The 22,964-nt window shown below is 34.8% G+C and overlaps 3 protein-coding genes across 4 annotated transcripts; 2 read left to right on the forward strand and 1 right to left on the reverse strand.

The window, feature by feature from the left end:
- Positions 1-598: 598 nt before the first annotated feature.
- On the reverse strand, positions 599-2,682 carry LOC7453741 (14 kDa zinc-binding protein). Its single transcript, XM_002323158.4, has 5 exons — positions 2,393-2,682; positions 2,243-2,300; positions 1,793-1,882; positions 990-1,107; positions 599-865 (listed from the first exon to the last, which is right to left on the reverse strand). The coding sequence occupies exons 1-5, from the start codon at positions 2,560-2,562 to the stop codon at positions 798-800; spliced, it is 504 nt and encodes a 167-aa protein (XP_002323194.2). The 5' UTR covers positions 2,563-2,682; the 3' UTR covers positions 599-797.
- Positions 2,683-6,848: 4,166 nt separating this feature from the next.
- LOC7453742 (UBP1-associated protein 2A) lies at positions 6,849-9,241 on the forward strand. Its single transcript, XM_024587210.2, has 2 exons — positions 6,849-8,370; positions 8,885-9,241. Exon 1 carries the CDS (start codon positions 6,926-6,928, stop codon positions 8,357-8,359), a length of 1,434 nt encoding a protein of 477 aa, XP_024442978.1. The 5' UTR covers positions 6,849-6,925; the 3' UTR covers positions 8,360-8,370; positions 8,885-9,241.
- Positions 9,242-17,950: 8,709 nt separating this feature from the next.
- Positions 17,951-20,302, forward strand: LOC7455880 (ABSCISIC ACID-INSENSITIVE 5-like protein 2). Of its 2 annotated transcripts, XM_024587651.1 has the most exons (4): positions 17,951-18,049; positions 18,364-19,094; positions 19,194-19,265; positions 20,035-20,302. In XM_024587651.1, the coding sequence occupies exons 2-4, from the start codon at positions 18,405-18,407 to the stop codon at positions 20,113-20,115; spliced, it is 843 nt and encodes a 280-aa protein (XP_024443419.1). In that variant the 5' UTR covers positions 17,951-18,049; positions 18,364-18,404; the 3' UTR covers positions 20,116-20,302. The 2 variants fall into 2 exon arrangements, with proteins under 2 accessions (XP_024443419.1, XP_024443418.1); XM_024587650.2 differs by lacking the exon at positions 17,951-18,049 and having other exon boundaries at positions 18,058-19,094.
- Positions 20,303-22,964: the final 2,662 nt, after the last annotated feature.

Consider the following 22,964-nt stretch of genomic DNA (forward strand, 5'->3'; position numbering starts at 1 on the left):
CTCTGCACAAGGTAAGGTATTTTAATAACCCTAAGCAAATCCTTCCTTGGGCTATAAATTGTCATTTCAGATTCATTCCCATAAGCATCAGAATTGCTCAATCTTAACAACCTTGTAGTCATCAGAAACTGCATCGTAACCAAACCCATATCTCGTCTCGAAAACCATATCCCCATTCGGTGCAAACATTCTTATAATACTAGTAGTGTGTGAAAAAAAAAGATGGTATCTTTTTATGTTTCTGTAGCCATGGATTACAAAGTCTCACCATCTAAATCGGCTAAAGATATTAAACCATTACAAGAACCAATGATAAGATCACTTGATTTTCGTATTCTTGTACGTGGTTGGTATTGCAAGAAGACTACGTTGTTACGCGAAATGTTTTTTCAACATTATTAAACATATTCAATTCGGAGAGCATAATGTTTTTCCCCCCGAAATCTGGAGGAGAAACTAAACTTGCAAGCAGCTTAGTCCATCAGATTGGCCTTAGCAGCAACAGAGCTCTTTAGCTTCAAGTTCAGAGCTAAATTTCGCAGAGCTCCAGTAACTGATAAAAACCTTCATTCTAAAAGAATTTTTTAGTCGAGATGGATTCCATAAATAAGTTTTTGCCATTGTAGCTCAGCTGATGAACACAACTCCATCACAATATCTTTCAACATTATTTAGATAAATTGCCAGATACTGGTTCTTGAAATCTGTTTTTGGGTTTTACCCAATGAGGCAAATGATACAGCCATAAATTGAAAATCTTCGCCCGCTGCTTGGCTCCTTGTGCTCGAAATCCATCTTTAGCCAGGAGGCCAGTTCATTTGACGTCCACCTAGGAGGTGAAGATGAAGGTGATAGACAGATTGGCCTACAAGAAAATGTGCTTGCTTCAGAAAGGAAGAAAACAGCATCCAAAATAATTCACTTGAATATTTGAAATTGAGCTTCAATTAGAAGCAGTTCCACTTTAAGCACAGGGAAAGGCCACTTACATCCATTTGGTCCATCGTTGATCACAACCCTATAACCATCTTCAAGCCCTTCCTGCTTTGCAACGAGCTTGGCAGTGTAAAGCAGCTGGCCTAGAATCTCACAATGCCTCTCCTCAGCCTAATGTAGAAAGTCCACAAGGTATAATTAGAAAGCTATTGTCATAATCTAGAAAAAAATGATGAATTTCGTAGTTTATTTGTGGACTAATATGGCAACAAAAGATGATGGCATTTTTTCTTCAACAAGAAATAAGTATGCTTATATTATGGTTCTGTCTCTGCCCTGTCATTTACTAGAGAGCAGAAAATATTCTCTCCTTATTCCACTATCCTACAAGACTACCAACGCAGAGAGAAACACAAATCCTTTTCCGTTTTATGGCCACAAAGAAGACAATTCATTTTTAGCATTCATCAATACTTCATACTACACGAAATTTCTAACACTGTATATTTTTGTGAAATCCATAAATCAATAATTTTTTAGAGCACAAAAACAAAGAAAGAATCAAAACTAACAACTAAAAATATGCAGGTAGCCATACTTATCCAAAAATATTACTCGGTGCAAGAACAAATTAAGCTGATCAACCACGAACATCAAGTTTAGCAATTTAGACATCAACGAAATTTGCCTCATCACATGCAGCTAGCTGGTGAGAGGATTTAAACAAAATGCCTTAGCTCACTTATAAATGGTTATCTAAAACAAAGCGACTACATAAAGATAAAGCCAACACATGTAGAAATTTGTCAAAGCTAAACCACCACGATACAAGAAATCTACAGCGTGCAAGGATTACCTTGGATAGTCCAGTTAAACCATCCTTGACTTTTGGAATAAGTAGAATGTGCGTAGGTGCTTGAGGAGCAATGTCCCTAAAAGCAAGAACCTAGTAAAAGAAACAGACAATAAAAATCAAAACAGAAAACAAATAGCCGATCCCAACAACCTAAACAATCATTTTCTAGGCAAAATAACATGCTAATCAAGATTGCCAAAATTTGAAGCTACAAACCTATTAAAAAACATCATTTTCAGGCAAACCCACTTTGTGATAAACAGCAATCAGTGTTTAGAGTCTCTAATTAAACCCAATTTTGCACTAATCATGCAATAGTCCAACATTCAATGTGCACACAATCCCTTAACAAAGAACAAATTTTTCCACTAAAGGTAAAATCTCTACTAACCCCAGCAAAAACCAAAACAAACCCTTAATTTAACACATCAAAGGATAATCAATAAGTACCTTATCATCCTCATAAACAACTTTAGCTGGGATCTCCTTGTTGATAATTTTGTCAAATCTGCAAGGAAAAAAAAGGTCAAAATTAAATCACCAGGTTCAAATTCATTTTACCTTAACTAAAGTAAGAGAGAGGCGGTGTTTAAGAATTACATGGTGGGGGAATCGGCGGAGGGAGGCGCCGCAGCGGCGGCCAGAGCGGCGTCTTTCTCGGAGGACATGGTGGTGGTGAAGTGAGAAGTCAAGACTGCGATACGGCTGTTTGGGTGCTTTATAGGGTTGTTAGCAGTGGCCTTATCTGGGCTTTCACTGGCTGAGCTCATGCTTGTTCACTAGTCGCTTCCGCATTGGGTCTTTCTTTTGGGTTCTTTTTGTCTCTGAGAATGATGCCACGTCACTGTCATTAGGCTTTTTTTTATATAATAAAAATAGGATTATTCTCCGTTTTAATGATGCTAAGCTAACACGTTTGGTTACGATTTTATAAAAGATGAGACCGAAACTTTTCTATCATTTTTATTTTATAAAAAATAAAAATTTATTCTTATATTATTTTTATATATTTATAACATTTTTAGAATATCTCAAAACAACTAGAAAAATAAAAAGGAAATTAAAAAATAACTAAGAAAATTCAATAATATAATCTTTAGGCTAAATTCAGGCATGTTCCTGCCCGCAACTTGCTTTAATTAGCTGATTCGATTTAATTATAGGATTAAAAATTATAATTATTTTTTTTTACAAAAAACTCATTTGACACGTTGGGATGTTTTCTTAGATTTTAGCTTCTCCATCCTCCCATGAACAAATCCGCTAAACATTCTATATCAGCAAAGATAAATTTGGGTGCGCAGCTTTTCCTCGATAGGAATGGAAGATAAATTTGGGTGCGCAGCTTTTCCTCGACAAGGAATGGAATTGAATGGAAATCTGTATTAAGAAAAGGAGAAAGATGGCATTTATTTTTTTTGATGGTACGAGGGCTCATTGAATCTTCTTCAAACGGAAATGGAAAGTTGGAAGATGTTGCTATTAAAATGTTTTTTCCAAGATTATGAGTACATGGGTTTCATCTCTGCCTTCAAGATGCATGATCTTGCATTATCGTTGTCTCGAGATGAGTTTTCCATCATAGTAAGCATTTATCTCGATATTTCATGGGATAAAAAGATGTCAAGACTCCCCAATTCTGTTTGCAAGTTACAAAATTTGCAAGCTCTATACTTTCTGATGGATTCGAAGGGTTGCTGAAATGATCAGCCTTGGATGTTTATACCTAACCACCAAGCAGAAGTGTAGAGGGTGGAATAGGGTGTTTGGGGTCTTACTTTATTCGTTATTGATTGTGAAAATCTTGAATGTTTGTGCCAAGATATGCTAGGTCTTAAAAGCCTTCGAAAATTGAAGATCGTAGGTTGTAAAAGCCTGTGATCTTTGCCCCGAAGTATGGAATATCTGACTTCACTTGAGAGTCACTCTGTATTGCCGGATGTGAAAATCTTGATTTGACTATGGAGGAAGAGAGATGAAGTCAGTCAGAAAGTGAATCAACTCAGCCTTCGAGTGATGTGGCTGCTAGAATTACCAGCAGCGAAAGCTTTGCCAAACCGTCTTCTTGGATCTGCAACTCCTTACTATCGCTCATGATCGGCCGTCGTGACAATTGCGTCGTCAGTTCATCTGCTGCTCGTGGAATTGTCCCTCCCCCTGTCATCTTTATTTTGGATTCTTGCTGTGGAGAGTTTGTTCGCTCTCATCTCTGCTGCAGTTTTAGGTCAATGGGAGCTTTTTGGGAGCTGTATGTGGCGCCTCTATGTCTCTCCATGTCTTGCTCTACCTAGCTGTTTTGGCTTTCTGGAGAAGCTTTATCTTGTTAGTCTTGAATCATGGCCCTATCAATTATTGAAGAATATTTCGTATATTATGAATGCTTCTTTCAATACTTTCCGATGGTTTCTCCCTTTTGGTTCAAGGCAATTGTCAATTTTTTGGATGATCATGACAGAAGAACATGGAAATTTCTGACATCCTGTCAAAAGAATGTGAAAAATGTAAAATTCTTCCTCTGAACTAGCATATACCTGCAAATTGCTTCAAATCAAATCACTTGGATGTTGCTGGTGTCTTTTAGGCAAAACAAGGATTATTTTCTGTCCCGTTGTGTTTCACCAGTACCATTTTTACAGACAACTAAGCATCATTGATAGCATTCTGGGAACATCTTGCAGTGCTTGTTTTGAATGGTTGCCAATCTGTCAATGCTAATGGATTAGCTCCATTACACCTTGAGATATCTCAAACCTGCAGACTGGCTGTGAAACCAATTATTTTATTCTTCAAGGGGAAAGAGCTGGGGCTACACTTGAATTTTGTTGCTTTGAGTGGGAAGAATGTCAAACCCACAAAGATCAACAACCTGTGTGTTTTAATGGCCAGGCACAAATGATTACAGGGCTTTTACTTAGAGATTGCTAGATGGAACCCCAACTTGTGAATTCCTGGATCTCTTTTCCACAGCTCGAGAAAGCTGCTTGACTGCATCTTTTGGGAGGTGGCGAGGACGGCTCAGCCAAAGTCCTCCATCAACAACAAGAGTGGTTCCATTGACATAAGGTCATCTGTCCTTTTTAAAAAAAATAAGTAGAAAACACGTCGCTCGCTGAAATAGACAATGTGTAATTTATAAGCTTAAATTCCGGTCACTACTATAGTAGTTGAAAAATTAGAAAAACTTATATTTTTTCTAAAAATCCAATTTTCAGTTATTTCAACTTAAAAACATTTTATTAACACCTTTATAACACCCACGAAACCATTCAATCAAAACTCCAAATAGCCAAAAAATAGTTCAAAAACCTGAAATCAAATCAGTTTAGTTTTGGCTTTTTCAGTTTAAATCTGGTTTTTCATATAACATCAAAGCTCTAAACAACCATTATGAAGTTCATCTTATCTCATGAAACTTGTGAACACCAAGAAAATCCATTTTAGTGGTCGAAAATGAAGTTTAGAATGAATTTCTCTCTTCTCACTGGAATTTGACAACCCTTTCTCTCTCATCTATCTAACCAGAAACTGAAAAATAGCACAAATAAACTCGAGTATGAAAATTGATTTTTTAAAAAATTAAAAAGACCTAAATGGTATATATTGCGTTATATTTAAAGATCGATGACTGAAGTGAATTTTTCATGCGATCTTTGGCACACCACTTATTTTTTGTGTTTGTTTCAGTTTGGTCTCACTTTTTTCAATTTCACCCATTGACTAAACATTCAGAAGCAATTGACCTTCAATTAAAATCAAATCGCATAAAAAAAACTTTAATGACCAAAATAAAATATACAATGCTATCTACAGCGTTTTATGAGAGGGTGAACAGTGTCGGTTGTATAATATTCACCCTACATGTTTTAATTTATAATTAATTTTCATCTATATCAAATATTGTTACTAGAAATCATGAGGGTGAGGTCCATAATGAGATGATTCATAGATCTTGTGTTAGTGATTTAGATGAAGTAGGCAATGCAAAGGTATTGTGTTAAATATCCATAACAAGGTGATTTACACAAAAGTAATAGGAGCCTAGAATAGGATGAACTCCATATAAATAGATGTTTATGGTAGATAGTGGTTTTTAACTAAGAGTGTGTTTGACAGTGTGGTTGCGGGTGCTTTTTAAATAACTTTTCGTGCCAAAATGCATGTCAATGATGTTTTTTTATTTTTTAAAAATCATTTTTGATATCAGCACATCAAAACGATCCAAAACGTACAAACCATATTAAATTTTAGCAAAAAAAAAAATTATTTTTTTAGAAACACGGGTTGAACCGCGTTCCCAAACGCTTCCTAAGGCTCGAACCTAGGAGATTATGCAAGAATTATATATATATATATATATATATATATATATATATATATATATATATATATATTTTAACAAGCGAGATATTATAAAATAAAAATTAAATATTTTAACTGTCTTCTCATGATTATAATATTATAGTTCCTCGGGATTTTTAACTTTAATCCTTTTTAAGTTAAAGCTACGTTAGACGCGTTAGATCAAGGAATTGACAATTCCTTAGTCCTTAAAATTCCATCATGTCTTGTACGGATTTATTTTCTATATCAATTTTGTTTTTTTTTTAAAGTTTCAACGCGAACCAAATTAATGAAAAATTCTACGTGAAAAAATAAAATAAAACGAAAAATGATAACAAATGAAAGCCACAGATAACAAATCTAAGAAGTCAGTTTGATATTTATAAGGGAAAATTTAAAATATATTCCTCAACTATTAGGATAATACCAATTTACACTTAATTTATTTTTTATTTCATTATTTCCTTGAATAATTTTTTATTTCTTAATTAGGATTTATTTTAGAATAAACTGATTTATTTTAATTATAAGCTAATTTATCAAAAAATAATAATTTAAATAAAACTTGATATTAAATTGTTTTCGATAGAAGTTTTTTATTGAGAATTTCATAAATTTCGACATAAAATATTTTTGTTTAGGTACTAAATCGAAACTTAATGTATAGTTTTAGGGTCATTTCGAGGTTTTTCGTATGTATAAAAACTTTTCCCCTTCGTTATCATCGGCCGACGCGAGAAAAAACCCTAGCCACCAAATCATTACCACTCTCTCTTCCTCCTCAAAGAATCGATGGCTAAAAAACGAAAGCACGACGCCAAATCCACCGAGCCAGCGGAAGAGCCGCCGAAGAAGCAGCAACAACAAGAACCGCCAAAAGAAGAGCTCCAAGAAGAGCAAAACGAAGAAGAAGTAGAAGAAGTTGAAGAGGAGGAAGAAGAAGAATACGAAGAAGTCGAAGAGGAAGAAGAAAACGAAGATGAAGCTGATGAAGAAAACAATCAAAACGCTCAGATCTCAGCTGGGGAGATTCAAAACGACGACGAAGATGAAGATGAGGAGCCGGTTGAGAAACTTCTTGAACCGTTTGGAAAAGACCAGCTGATTAATTTACTTCGGGAAGCAGCGGATGCTCACCGGGACGTTGCGGAGAAAATCCGGCAAGTGGCTGACCAAGATCCAGTTCATCGGAAGATTTTTGTTCATGGGCTTGGATGGGATACGAACGCTGAGGCTTTGATGAGTGCGTTTAAGCCTTATGGAGAGATTGAGGATTGTAAAGCTGTGTGCGATAAGGTTTCGGGGAAATCAAAGGGGTATGGGTTTATTTTGTTTAAGAGAAGGAGTGGGGCACGGAAGGCGCTGAAGGAACCGCAGAAGAAGATAGGGAATAGGATGACAGCTTGTCAATTGGCGTCTATTGGTCCGGTTCCACAGTCGAGTGGTGGCCAGGCTGGGCCTGTTGCTGCGGCAGCGCAAGCGCAGCAGCCAGTTTCGGAGTATACGCTGAGGAAGATTTATGTGAGTAACGTGGCGGCAGATTTGGATCCGCAGAAGTTGTATAGTTACTTTTCGGAGTTTGGAGAGATCGAGGAAGGACCCTTAGGGCTTGATAAGGCGACTGGGAAGCCGAAAGGGTTTTGTTTGTTTGTTTATAAGAGTTCTGAGGGTGCTAAGAAAGCGTTGGAAGAGCCACATAAGAGTTTTGAAGGACATATGTTGCATTGTCAGAAGGCTATAGATGGGCCGAAACCAGGGAAAGCTCAGAAACAACCGCAGCAACATCATAATTTGCAAAGCTCGCATTACCAGAGGAATGATGGTGGTGGTTATGTTGGTGGTGGCAGTCGCGGTGGTCATTTAATGGCGCCGGCTGCTTCTGGAGCTGGGATTGGGTTTAATCAGGGTGCTGCTGGTCCTGCCCTGAACCCTGCACTTGGACAGGCACTGACCGCATTGCTTGCAACTCAGGGTGCTGGATTGGGGGGGCTGACTAATTTGCTTGGGACTTTGGGGTCTGCTGCAGCTGTGAATCAGGGTGGTTTATCTGGTGCAGGTCATGGAATGCAGGGTGCCTATGGGAACCAGGCGAGCATAAGTCCGGGAGTGATGGGAACTTATGCGAATCAGGGAGCTATGCAGGGTGGATATCCAAACCAGCAGACGGGACAGGGTGGTTCTGGGAGAGGACAACATGGGCAATATGCTCCTTATATGGGTCACTAGGTGCCCCTCAGGTATAATAATAGTTATTCCGCACTTGCTGAATTTTTGGGTGATTTCACACCTTGATTATGGCTTTTTAACCCTCATATCATATAAGAAAGTTACAACTCTGCCTTTACCATGCATTTTCCAAACGATTGGAGGATGCAACAGAGGCATTGCAGGGTTTGTAGCACTATGCATCAAGAAGCCATTTTCAGTTTGTTCATTTTGTAGCTTCTTATGCATTTAATGATCAATCCATGCACTTTTAGCATTTTTAATGCGCTCTATTTGAATGCTAACATTTATCTGGTAGTCAGTTTTTTTCAGACTAGTTTTTCCACTTGGAGGTGAGTAAGGTCTTGTTCGAACCATACTCGCAGGAAATTTTTTTTGCCTCTGAATTCAATTACGTTTATCTCTTTACATGCTTCAGCATTTAAATAGATATTTCCGTGATTCTTTTAACCAATTTGTGAAAGATTCTGGCCCGAAACCTTTTCTTGAGAAATTGTTTTTTATGTTTTCTCATTCATTTTGCAGATCCCAAATAGGTGCATCAGTCTTTTAAGTACTGGCCTGCTGATTCTTCTGAAGTTTATGGAGCTTATGCAAATGAAGTCTTTATAAATATGACCAAAAGTTACTCTTTGCTGCAAAGGCCAGAATCTTAAAATGTCAAATGATGTTTATGTTTTCTCTACTTATTTTCTCCATTTCTTGCTCCTTTTCATTTTTAAAATATGTATTTTGAGATTCAGTATTTGGTTTAAAAGCTTTGGGTACAATTTGACTAATTTCAAGTTCTGTATACTCTTTGGAGTCGATGTTGTTGAACAAAAATGTCTTTTGAAATTTCTATCATTAGGAATACATGTTGCTTGAACTATTTACTTTTCAGGTGGGCTTTTCTTTAAATATTCCAATGTACTTGGTTTTGTTTATTAGAAATGAATACTTTCAACTCTTTTATTATCTGAATCTATTTGCACTGAAATGATGTATATTAGAACCGGAACTTTGCTGTGATCTATTGGTGCAATTTCTTGTGATGCACCCTCAACTGAAATTTGAAAACAATCTGATGTGCATGGTGAATATGATAATGTAACACAGGCTGCTTATAATTTCTCTCTGGAAGTGATCTTTCTGTGCAGGTTAAGAGCTCTAGTCCTCGTTACCTTGCTTGCAGTAATGTTACGTGGTTGGGTAGAAATTGTGGGGGGAGGGGGATTTTTTTGAAACTTTTAACATAATTTGATCATTCAGAAATCTGTAAAATTGTCTTGTGATGCAAAAATAGTTTGACAATTTTTTACCGGGCAGTTTTAGAAGCAGTGGTTTTATGATGCGGAACTGTTTTAACTGTGGGTTTTCCATGGTATTGGGATGTTAAGTTGATCAAATTGTTTCACTCACATAGTCTATAATAGAAGCGTACATTTTTTTATTGAAAACTGGTTTTGACAACTTCTCCAAGAATTGGAACTTCCTCTCCCTTCCATCAGAATCATCTTGTTTTAGAAAATTTTTAATTTTTATGGTATGGGAGTGGTTTAGCTTGTGGTTTAACTCAGACAAAGTTATCATGTATGTTTTGAAATAGTTCTGAGATCAAATGCTTTTGAAGGCGGCATACTTTTTTTGATCTCCCTTGGGTAATGCTTTCCACTGTCTAAAATTTGCCAGTTTTGAAATCAAAACATTTGAATAACTTCTGTTACCAGGAGAGATGTTACCTGAGAGAAGCTTGAGATTTGTTTCTATCACCGTTCAATGATCAGTCTGCATAAGTTATTTTATTAAACTTGCTTTCACATATATGAACACCACTGCATATGAGGCCCAAGGTGTGCCTTTATGGATGTGCTGATCACTGAGCCACAGAAAAATGGGTGGTTGCAAGGGAGTTAAAAGGTAAGAAATTTGTTATAATGAAATTCTTTAGTTCTCCTAATGAAGTCTATTAATTCTCTACATTGTAGAACTACATGGAATTGCACAGGCCTTGTCTAGAGCCATGCTGTTCAACCCCTGCTAGATTTTGATTAAGTTCAGTGGTGTTAAATTGAAAGCATTTTGCATATAACCTTATAACAATTTAATAAAAGGAAATAACGTGTGCAAATTAGTCAGAAGATTATAAATTAGTTCTAATCAAGTTCTTTAATTAGTCCTAATCAAGCTCTCTAATTTTCTTAATGAAGACTGTTAGTATTATTTTTACATCTTAGTACACAAGTACATAGAATTGCATTGGCCCTGTCTAAAAATCATGGAGTTACCCTGTTAGATTTTGATTAAGTTCAGCTGAGTTAAATTTTGCGAGTCAAGCATTTTACCTATTACCTTTGACAATTTATAATAGGAAATATAAGGTGCACTATTTTGTTTTTTGTTTTTTGGTGTGCCTGCATGCATGGAAATCATGCCCCTCTATTTGGTTTGTTTGCATTTTCTTACTCGTCATTTTCATCATTCTGTTACATTTTGCTAATGACAATATATTGTGTTCTATGAATGACAGAGAATTTGTTCTTGAAAGGGTAAATTAATGGTATTCAGGATAACTTTTTTTGTACAAATATATGAATAAAAAAAGTATGGACTAAACAGAGTGACAACATTTTTCGCTGAAAACACGAGGTAGCTGAAAGTTATTATGTTCTACCACAGGTTTCAAAGATCTAGTTACTTTTCTCTGTTGTGTTCATATTTTGATCCTGAATGGATTTGATATGGTTCTCAATGTGCAATTTTTTCACATCTGTCACATCTCCCAAGTTTTCGTTGCCTTTCCACTCCAGACTTTCAGCATTATTTTCATGGAATTTCTTCCTTTGTCTTTTGAGAACTCCAGAAACTTGTTGCCTGTTATCATCATTTGGATCTTCGGCGTTAAAGCACCTTATGTACCCGATAGGCTCTTGGAATTCTCACTTTTGCCGTCCTAAATGTGTTATGACAAAGAAGTACAGACAGTTCTCATGTCCACCAAAAAAAAAAAAAAAACAGAAGTTTAGACCGGGACACGGGGACAGTTTTTGGACGAAATCTGAGTTTCTTTCCTAATGCTTTGCACTCCGTTCTACTCTCATGCGTGAGCTTGAATGCGATTGTGAAGTCTGGATGGGTTGGGTTGAAGCTGGGAGTACTATCTGATTTTGATCACCGTGGGAGCTCAAAGTGCTCTCAAACAAGGAGGCATGGCTGCGAGATGACCAGGATGAATGATTAAGATGCCATGGCCTCCCTATTTCCGAGTGTCATTGGTGGGTGGAGTTAGGGTTCCGGCACAAGGCATGCATTTTACAACTGAGAAGGTTGTCATTCAATGTAGAAATTCTTTCCTCGGAGTGGGCTGAAGCCCTAACATGTAAGTCTAGATGTTACCAGGCCTAACTTGTAAGTATTGGTTTGACTTGCACCTTTTGGGAGCATGATTTCGTTGATTTTTCTTTATATAGAATGATTAGGGCAGTTTTTTTATTCGAAAAAAAAGATTAAAAAAAAATCATAACAAATCAGGCCCATGCATTATCAAGCCTACCGTTGTCTTGGACAATCATTAAACAACGTGAAGCGCAAGCCCCGCGGTGAGTATTTCATATTATAAACAAATTGAGTCTTTAAAAATCAAAACTAGATAAGAGAAAATAAAAAAAAATCACTATTTATTTAATATTCCAACCACTAAAATCAATACTGATGGATGCAGCATCCATGTTTGAAGATGTCCCATATGTGCGCAATTTCATGTTTATCCCGTAGTAGCTAAACCAAGTGGTCGGGTTTTAACATTAAAAAATATGTTGATTAGGTTGGATATGTTTGAGAGTTTGGTTATGGTTGTTTTTTAAAGTAATTTTATTTAAAAATATTAAATTTAAATAAAAAAATATTAAAATTTTTGAAAACGCGGGTTGGACTGTTTTCTCAAACAGTCCCAAAACCTGGTTGAGTTGTAATTTGATTTATTGGGTTAACTTTAAAGATTCTCTTTTAAAAGAATAAAATGATGTAGTTTTAATAAAAATTATTTACACTATAACTTAGAAATTGACCTGCTAATTAGGGTTTTTTTTAGATCAGTTTTCCATGAGGAGTCTGGTACCTAAGTCTCAATCAGCCTAGCTTCAACCTGCTATATAAAAAATTGTTTCAAGGTTATGAATCTGCGAAGCAAACAATAGTGGGAAATAAAACCATCAAGGACATGAATCTGCGAAGCAAACAATATTAGTAAAAAAAAACCATTCTACCTTGAATAACAACTCATTCATGTGAGATTTACAAACGCTAGATTGGAGAGAGGATGAACATTTAAAGTTTAAAATTTTATTCCAAAATGTTAGTTAATTATCCATAAAAAAAGATACATTGTCTTTTTTTTAAATGTAGCAAACTGAAGATTTTAAATAGTCGGGTGGGGATCTACCATAATTAAATATAGATTTGTCTCAAACAAACTATGTGGATACCTTAACAAATATTTTTATATATGAACTAGTGGAATAAAACTAGATCTAAGAAGGAAGTTGGTCGCGTCAAACTAATATAATAGCTAAAAAAACCATAATTTTTAATTTAACAATTAAATCATACTAAAATTATTTCAAAAGATTTCAGAAGATTTATGAAGTCTAATTATATATAAAATCTTTTTTGACGGTCAATCCACTACACATATTTCACAAAATTAGGCTTGAAATGTCATGTTCTTTTCATTTTCCCTTGATATTCCCAAATTATTTTATGTTATTTTAAATTTTATATTATTTTCCATAATATTTTTGAATTATGATATTATAACCTAGTTTAGATTGGTTTTTCTAGCCTGCAACAGACACAGTAAACCTCTTTAGAAAGGCTTACATCATTAAACTTTATTTCATAATAGTAAATTGTAAATTTAGAGTTTAAGGTCACACCGTTTTTGCTCATCAAATATGTTTTTTTTTTTTTTTTTTTTTTTTTTTTTTTTTTTTTTTGTGATTGCTTTACTATCTCTATGCTTCTACTTGCATAAAAAATTCTAATAAAAAACAGATATACTCAATTATATAAGTCACCATAAAATTAACTAATAATAAATTAATTTCTTTCCAGAACATAATGAAAATATATAAATTGGGGGATCTCTAAAATAGTTTTACATTAACATCAAGCGAAATATGCATTTCCATAAGCTTTGATTCTCACTGGTCACTTGTTTGCTTGTTATACTTTAGCAATGTTTAAACTATTTGGAATTCATTCATTATATATATATATATATATATATATATATATATATATATATATATATAAAAGGGCAGAGGGATGTTAAGGGCTTGGGTTGCTGTAGTCTAGGTTAAGATTTTATTAATATTTTTTTACTAGTTTTATGTAAAAAATAATTCGTAATTCTCGATTGAGTTATCAAAAAATTCTAAAAATTTGTGTGAAGCCTTCTAATATGATGTTTTAGCTTGGGTTAAAATTTCAGATTTTTTTGAGAAATTCATAAATTTGATGAAAAATCACAATTTGATCAGTTTTACATTATTGGGCATAATTTTCAATCCGACCATAAGATTGAGCTGAAATTTTACGAGAGATCTTTAAATATATTGAATAAAATATAGTTAAAGTTTTAGGATGAACGAAGCTTGGTAGTGCTAACAAAAAAAAACCGTCAAATAAAAGTAAAATGACTCATTAAGAGTAAAATCGTTATTTGCCATTAAAAAATAAAACAAATCAGCTCTTCCTTTCTTTTATATGTTGCCGACTGGGCAGAAGCAGAATAGAAAAAGAAAGAAAAGAAAAGGTTAGAGAGAAATAGAGAAAAGTAAGGGAAAAACATAAAAAAAAATCAAGAAAAAAAAAAAGTAAGAGAATAACTTTGTAAACTTACAAAGTCCAACTTATAAAATACTAATCTAAGAAAGAATCAAGTGAAGGAAGAAGGAATTGAGAGAGGGAAAAAATTTAATTACTTTGTTTTCCAGTTGACATGAGATTGTTATTTTATCCCGATTGAGGGGTTATTACAATATCAATTCAGATTCAATTATAGATAAATTATATTCCACAAAACATCGAAGGATGTAACTTTAATAGTGAATTTATTTTTACTTTCACTTCAATTTTATGTACTTTCAAATTTATTTTTTAATATTTTATGTAGTGTATTTGAATTAAAACTTTATTGTTAACTTCAAAAATTCATGTATATGAGTTAATAATTGATCTTAAAAAATATTTATATATTTATTTAATAGCTCAGGACATGAAAAATTACTGGCTCCGCCCTTTTATATATATATATATGAGCTGATTTATAGCGAATCAATGGCTTTTTTAGAGATACTTTTTAGCTTGTTGTTTGTAATATGGAACGTTTTGCAGATAAGTTTATGGATTATATATACAAAACGAAGTTTAAGAAGAAATAGGGATACACCAAACAAACATTTAGAACGACAAAAACAATCATAATTTCCAATAAAATCGTTGGCTCGAGTTTAAATTTTATCACAAGATTCCACTGGCTTGTTTTTATAAAAAGTCAGCTGCAATAACTAGATGAGGTGAGAAAGACCCTCAAATTATGTTGAAGATGATGTTCTTGATTATTTTCGATATTATTTTCAGAATTACTTATTTTTCCTAGTTGGCTTCGATGTTTTTTTCTATATTGACCAGATTGGTTTTTGCTATTATATAAATAGTCGGTGTGTTATTTTCGAGAAGATTTATGAATTATATATTAACTTTTCTTCAAAATATATAAGAGTTTTCCAGTTTAGAATTGAAACCCTAAAACTTGAAAAATCGTAGTTCGACGGCAAGAGGAGCTAGCTAGCTAAGCTTCACTCCAAGTTTTGCAAACAGACTTAAAGTTAACGAGGGATCACTTGATGGGCATTCTTGAAAGGAAGTCCATTATCGAACCCTGTAGCAGCTCTGTCACTAACCATTTTGGGTTTGCTGATCATCTCACTCTTTCAGCAGCCATGGAGATACTCGTTTCTTTATATTCATCAGCCATGGAGACTCGTTTCCTTACATTGATCCACACAACTACTGTACTAAGATAGTTATTTATTTAGAAAACCACAACTAAACAAGTTGTATTTAAGATTTGTAGTGTGATCGTGTTGATCTTTGTCTGTGAAGTCGAGAGTCATGTCTGAGCAGCAGAAGGAAATGTTTGTTGGGCACAGAGTTGGTGTCTCGTGCATGCTTGTTTAAAAAGCATTCCTCCATATGTTATCGGAACTTGTACATGCAAATTCTTAGGGGCTCATGGCCTGCTGTACCCCACCAGACAATTAAAGCAGATGCTTGCCTGCTCAATGAGGATGCCGGCAGTTCTTAAATTATGTAATAAAAAAGGATCAATCGAGTGATAATCAATAAATAAATCGTTTAGCCATGAGATCATGTTAAAGCTCGAAATCAGCTGATCTTAGCTGTGGGATATCTGAATTTTAAAGTTGTATTTGGTTGTTTGGAGACGGCAAAAACAAGTAATATATATATATATATATATATATATATATATGTGTGTGTGTGTGTGTGTGTGTGTGTGTGTGTGTGGCTAAGTGAAAAAAATTCTTTTAATAACACCTATGAGCTTATTCTTCATTTTTCATTAGAGTTCTTGCTCCTCCATCGAAGTCCAATCAATATTAGTTAATGGAACCAATTCGCAATTTGATGTATTACTAGTAGATTGATTTACATTGTAAAAGGGAATTTTTTATTTTTTATTTTTTTTTTGTTAAAGTTAGCGATGTTTGGCATAGTTATAAAACTTGATCAGGTTTATTATCCAACTCAAGGTTCACGTTATAGGTTTGACAGGTTAATACAGATCAATTTAAAACAATATATTTTAAGATATATATATTTTTTAAATAAAACAATGTTGTTATGATTTATTTTTTTTAATTCAAACTAGATTTTATTCAAGATTTGATCACATCAATCAATCAGGTCATAAATTAACTTGTCAAGTCAACTAAGTTTAACTAGGTCAATTCTCATCTAGTTTGATATAAAACTCAATCCAGATTAAATCTTGAATTTACAAATCTCTAAATTGATACATGGGACTATGTCGGATTTAATAACAGTGTCATTTTGTTGTGTCGAAGCAATTAACTTTCTAATATAAATGGGTTGGGTGATGGGTTCCATTACCTGAAAACAAACAGCATTGACTAACCAAAAAAACAAGGGTTGATAGGTTCAGGTCAACATTGATGAAAATAAAAAAATTTGGAAGGGATGAAATTAAGAAGCACAGCACACATCGGGGACTTGTTTGTTGATTTCCAGTGAAGAAATATATTTTGGTGCGCTTCATAGAAAAACTGGCAAGCAGTGCATGAACGATGAAACATTTGCACGTGCAGCCCTCCTCGGCGGATGCATATTCAAAACATGTGCTATAGAATGAGTTTGTTTGTGTGATTTGCCTGCCGACCTCACTGTAACTAAGAATATTCCACCTTGCCAGGGTTGCTGCTGCTGCTGCCTTAATCAATATATATATTTTAATATATATATATATATATATATATATATATATATATATATATATATATATATATATATATTGATTAGACAAAACAATCCGAAAACACCTAAAAACATCAATTGGATGTTTTTTCAAGAGAAAAATAATTTAAAAGACATTTTAAAACTTTATCTTAACAAAATTAGAGCCATATAATAAAATAATATACAATCACTAAGAGTAAAATGTAACACATGCTTCTAATTCCATAGTTTTAATGCTCCAGCGATTAAAAATATACTCAGACTATGTGATTAAAAAGCTTATTAAATATGTTTTAGTACAGAGGCTTGTAGAGGGGAGTTGTTGGACCACATGACCTGCATAATACTCTCCCTTCTGAATAAGATTAAAAAAATATACTTTCTATTACTTTTTTCAAGGCAATTATAACTATAGTCGGTAGTGGGTGTTTCTTTTTTTTTTTTTTTATTACATTCTGTTTTTTAAATTATTTTTTTATGTTAAAAATATTAAATTAATGTTTTTTTTATTTTGTTTTATGATTATGTGATGATATAGAGATAAAATAAAATTTTTAAAAAATTATTTTAATATATTTTTAATTCAAATTTTATTTAAAAAAATCTATTCACCATAATATTAAATATTTTAATATGTTGATCCGGGAATACACAACTTATGACTTAATCTAGTTATTGATGATTTAGCCGAATTTAGTCCGAACAATATCAAAAGAATTTTTTTATTTTTTTTAAGGTGAGACTACAACATTTGAATTAGTGTTTTTAAATCCGGTTTGGTGATCAATCTAACTCAAGACTTCGATTACCAGGTTATTCGGATCTCAAGTTAACCTGTCAAGCGAAACCGAATTTTAAAATTATGATTTGAATAAAAACATTTGACCCAAGTTATCCTAGTAAGTTTCAAGGTAATTTATGCTTTTTTTCGAATTAGTTTTCCACCTGGCTTTGAAAACTGTGCTCAGAACTGAAAATGGAAAGTATAAAGTAATTTTTTAAGAAAAAAAAGTAATTTTAAAAAGAAAAGGAGAAGAAAAAGGCAGCTAACCATAGGAATGTGGGATCAGTTTAGGAAGTGACAGTCTGTCCCCACTACTTACTGCCAAATAAAATGTCACTTCTGTAGATTCAGATCAGATCATGCAGAATGTAAGTACAAAAACCTTAAAAACTTCCTAGATTTCTTGCTTCTTTTGTTTCTTGTCTTAATTCCCTATGTCAGGATTTTGGATTGTCTCCTGTTGTCCTTAGGATAAAATTTACTTATCCTTTAAGTTTCATACTGGTTGATTTATAGCTAGCCTTGCAACTGATAATGTAGGCTCACTTCTTTCACATACATTTGTTTTCCTTTCTGGGATTTTGTTGTTTTTGCTAGACGAAGTTGTTGTTTGATCCTTGCTGCAACATAAGCTGATGGATTTTTGAACTGTTCTTGATCTGTTGAGTGGAATGAATGACAGGTTTAACTGGATTAGATTGATAGTGAAAGGGAAAACAGCCAATGGGATCTCAAGTTGGTTCATTTGAAGAAGAAAATCCAGAGTCATTGATTGGGCAAGGCTCATTGTACAGCCTGACACTTGATGAGGTTCAAAACCAGTTGGGGAATTTGGGGAAACCATTGGGGAGCATGAATCTTGATGAACTTCTCAAGAGTGTGGACACTGAGGGTTCTTGGTCCTCACCTGTGCATAGACAAGGGAGCCTAACATTGTCAAGGAGCCTGAGCAAGAAGACTGTTGAGGAGGTATGGAGAAATATACAACAGGAGAATAAGAAAGATGCTGAAAATCAAGAGAGAAATGCTCCTTTTGGTGAGATGACTCTTGAGGACTTCTTGGTTAAAGCAGGCGTGGTTACAGAGTCGGCTCCGCAGCAACAACAGGAAAGTGCTCAGTGGATGCAATTCCAGAACCCCACAGTGCAGGAGCCACCATATCAAAACAACATGATGACAGGCTTTATGCAAGGACACCCTGTTCAGCAATCCCTTCCTGTTGCGGATGCAGCATATCCGAATTCCCAAATGAACTTATCTCCATCTTCTTTGATGGGTACTTTGTCGGACACGCAGACTCCTGGGAGGAAAAGGGTTGCTTCGGGAGATGTAGCTGAGAAGACTGTTGAAAGGAAGCAGAAGAGGATGATTAAGAACCGGGAATCTGCTGCCCGCTCGAGGGCAAGGAGGCAGGTTGGTTTTTCTTTGAAGTTTTTTTGTGCATGAAACAGGTTGATAGTTGATTTAATCATGTGTAAAGGGTCTTAAATATTTTGATGAAATGAAAAACAGGCTTATACAAACGAACTGGAGATCAAGGTATATCATCTAGAAGAGGAGAATGAAAGACTTAGAAGACAGAAGGTAGGCTTCTTTATCTTTGTACCGTCTACTTCTCTAAGATTCATGCTTGCCTAGTGCCACTCTTTTTTTCCTGTGTTATAGTCATCTTTTGTAGTAAATGATATCAACCGAGATTCTTTCAGATTCAGGGTTTATCTGGCAAACGCATCACCATCCTCACTGTTGTTTATCACAATGGCCAAGCCTTTCTCCTTGTCTGTGTCGTTTTTTCGTTCTTGCAGATGGCTTCTATCTTAGATGGCACCTTTTGGAATTGTTAGGAAAGTAGAGCTTAAGATTCTTTTTCTGAACCCTTCTTATCTATCGAAATGCAACTTTCAATCAGATCCTGAATTGTTTTCATATCCTTTCCTATATGTTCTCTCTGCACCATTCTTCACCGAGCTTTAACTTTCCTTTTTGCCCATAATTCTGCTTCCCGTCTTGCATACAGCCATTGTCCCATGGTATATCCAGTGTACTCTCTGTATCGATTTAGTCTATCTTGACTTTCCATAGGCTTAGAGAGAAACTCCTTAAAAACTCTATGATGAACTATTTGTGTTTCTGTTGGCTCCTGTGATCATATCAAGGAAGAAGACCATGCGTCGTCTATTTTCATTCTATTTGATCTACAGTTGATTAGGCAAAGAATAGCCTTAACTGATGGGGCAACTGGAACAATTTGTTGCTCTTCTTCCTCTATGCTGTTGATTTTATGACCCTAAAATGTAAAAAATTTCATTTCCTTCCATTTATTTTTATATTACAACGGGATTTTTTGTTGCAGGAGGTGGAGAAGGTTTTGCCATGTGCACCTCCTCCGGAGCCCAAGTCTCAGCTGCGCAGAACAAGCTCAGCCAGTTTCTGATATCTGTTATTCATATATGACTGATGTGCTGATGCAAGTGGAAAGTGGCAAGACATGATGACATTCTAATAGCTAACTTTAGTTGTCGAATCTCTAATCTGGCTGGACGATTATAATGTTACAGGTTTCAACTGCCAATTTTCCTTGCCTTTGCCAGTGTCTTGAATGTACATTTCAAAGTTCTCCATTGTTGTTTGTTATCTTGGAAATCTGTTCATGTGCTCTCTAGAGTAAAAAATGTGAACATGGTAGTTTTCTTTTGGCTAAATTCATAGAACTACCTAACGATAGAGGGAAAAAAACCATACCTCTCACCCAGGAAAGTTACCAGAAACAACACAAACTGAATTAAACCTTAAATCCTGAAGATTCATAGGTATGATGACAACCTCAAACAAACCGAGATAATAACCAGGCTCTTGCATTCCAGGGATTTGGAGAGACCTGAAATGAACTAGGTTTTACTTACCTTGCTCTCATCAGCACTCCTTAGTCTATGATAAGATGAGAAACCAGAAACACTACAGTTTCATCACCCCATCGCCTTTTTTAAATGCCGAGAGAGAATATCTCCAACATCGACGAGAGAAAAGACAGGACTAAAAGGTGAAAAAATGCCGCAGTCCATGGGAAATAAAAGCTGAAGAAACTGGTACTGGACGCATAGAGTTCGTTGTGACAAACCAGCAAGAGCATCAAAATCCAAAACACATGCTCAGGCCTGTCAAAAACCATCTGAAAGCTTTAATTGAGGACCAAGTTATTTATACTATTGTTAACACCCCCCTCAAGTTTGGCTTTAAACTTGCACCAAAGGTGATGAATCCCAAGGGTGATGAGATTCGATCATTGTTATTAAGGCTGACGAGACTTCAAAATATAATTTATATTAATCTCTTCAACAAAGGCTCAGGCCATATCAGTATAAGCAAACCAGCAATTGATCATTACCAACTGGAAACAACAAAGGGCACCAAATAGAAAGACCTCTCAAGTAATGTCACATCACAATCATCACATATACTCAAGTTTAAAAAGAAAAATGTGAAAAAACGGATGATTACTGAAATTGATCAAGATTGCACCATTGAAGGAAAGCCAAATTTGAATGTCAGCCTACTTGTTCCAGCAAAATCGAAAAATAATTCCACCTTATTAGTTGTTGCTTGCTTATACAACTACACGATAGTAAACTTCCAACCTAGCTAGTCCTTACGTGCATGCAGAGAGTATTGGCCTTTTGATTTTGTATTCTAAACACAAAAGGCTAAAAGAAATTTCATACTTAAGTCTCTAAACACACACATACAATAGATTCTCTTATCTTGCAAAGCACATTCTTTATCCCATAAAATCCATCTTGAACAAGAAGATTGAGAATTTGTGCATAACAAGATAGATAACACAAATCCCAATCGAGAAGCTTACTTGTTAAGTCTCCAACCATGTGAGGATTTGGAGGACCGACACCTGCAAATATGAGAAGCATACTTTCTTTAATTTTCCACTCAGTTAGCACGTCTGTAATAACTTCATAGAGCGTTCCCACGTCATAATTGCATTCCAGATTCCTGAAAGCAAGAATTTTCTTCTTCATCCCTGATCCATCATCAATCAAGCGCAGTGTCAAGTAACATGGTGGGGACACCAGACCTAGACAATATATTACACGGGTAATATGGACAGAGATGAGGATGGCCTGACCCATCACTCTTTGATTGAGAGAATAAGCTCATACAATCTATTTCATTGTATTTTTTTCTGAGTTATTTATTTAGGCTTTATTTGAACAGTCTTTTTTAGTGGACTAAACCTAATAGCAAAATCCTACCCAGCGAGGTCCGAGTAATGAGTCTCTCGAACTTTATCAAGCAATCTTCTTCCAGTTCCTTTTTGATTAACAGGTCGAACATTCCGAGAAGACAAGGAAATCTAGTCCAATCAAGAACAAAATTTTCAGCAAGAAAAGAATAAGATCTGAGAATGATTAAATAACTACACAAAGAAGGTTTATACTACAGTGATAAAGGAAGTCATCAGCATTATTTACAGCAACTTGAAAATGGTTGCATAGCAATTCTATTGTTTTTCCTCTAGTACCAACACCACGCAGCCTGGCCATCAGAACCAGTTTTGTTCTTGATAGCCTTTTAGTTTATTCAGGAAAATTTTCTGCAGTGAATCGAATAGGAACTGAATTTGATGGTATCACTGGTGAAGGTAGGGTTGCTTCTTGAAGATTTTCCTTGCAAATTTATGTGATTTTATGATGTTACTTGCACTAAAAGAAAGACCGTTGCTGATTCTGCTATATGGATTGATGTTGTTTGTACACTTGAAAGCCTGTCTAATTGTAATGTTTTGGTCAGGTTATGTGTTGATTTCCTTTGCAAGAGAAGTGAGTGTTTTCTTTGTTGTCGCGGCAAAAGTTGTGGGGAAACATGCAGAAATTGATGTGGGCATTTATGCATGGTTATCGGTTATCTATCGTACCTTTGTTGAAGGTGGTCTTTGTTAAGCTCAGCTTGACCGTAGATTGGCCGGGAAATCCTAGACTCGAAATCTAACTCATAGATTTCTAGTTAAACTAAATAATTTATTGATCCAATAAAACAGTTTGGTTCAACCAGTTTGATTGACCTAGTTCTACTCAGTTCAAACCCCATCAGAAGAATAATTTGAAACAAAAAAATAAAACTCATTTTAATAAAAAAAATAGTTGATCTAATGACCTAATAACCCAGAACAGTCTGAAGAGAACTGGTTGTGGTAATCCCAAAATTTTCCAGGTTTGATAATCATATGATTAGGCCATGGAATTAGTCAATTTAAACAGAGATTTTTAAGCA

Source organism: Populus trichocarpa, chromosome 16 (assembly GCF_000002775.5).
Source record: "Populus trichocarpa isolate Nisqually-1 chromosome 16, P.trichocarpa_v4.1, whole genome shotgun sequence".
Taxonomy (NCBI): domain Eukaryota; kingdom Viridiplantae; phylum Streptophyta; class Magnoliopsida; order Malpighiales; family Salicaceae; genus Populus; species Populus trichocarpa.

Excerpts from the sequence above, each read along its gene's own strand:
- LOC7453741 (XM_002323158.4), bottom strand. The coding sequence starts at position 2,562 with ATGAGCTCAGCCAGTGAAAGCCCAGATAAGGCCACTGCTAACAACCCT. Across the intron at positions 2,301-2,392 it reads TCCGCCGATTCCCCCACCAT|ATTTGACAAAATTATCAACA; the intron begins GTAATTCTTAAA and ends TTTTCCTTGCAG. Across the intron at positions 866-989 it reads CAACGATGGACCAAATGGAT|GCCAATCTGTCTATCACCTT; the intron begins GTAAGTGGCCTT and ends ATTTTCTTGTAG.
- LOC7453742 (XM_024587210.2), top strand. The coding sequence starts at position 6,926 with ATGGCTAAAAAACGAAAGCACGACGCCAAATCCACCGAGCCAGCGGAA.
- LOC7455880 (XM_024587651.1), top strand. The coding sequence starts at position 18,405 with ATGGGATCTCAAGTTGGTTCATTTGAAGAAGAAAATCCAGAGTCATTG. Across the intron at positions 19,095-19,193 it reads GCTCGAGGGCAAGGAGGCAG|GCTTATACAAACGAACTGGA; the intron begins GTTGGTTTTTCT and ends AATGAAAAACAG. Across the intron at positions 19,266-20,034 it reads AAAGACTTAGAAGACAGAAG|GAGGTGGAGAAGGTTTTGCC; the intron begins GTAGGCTTCTTT and ends TTTTTGTTGCAG.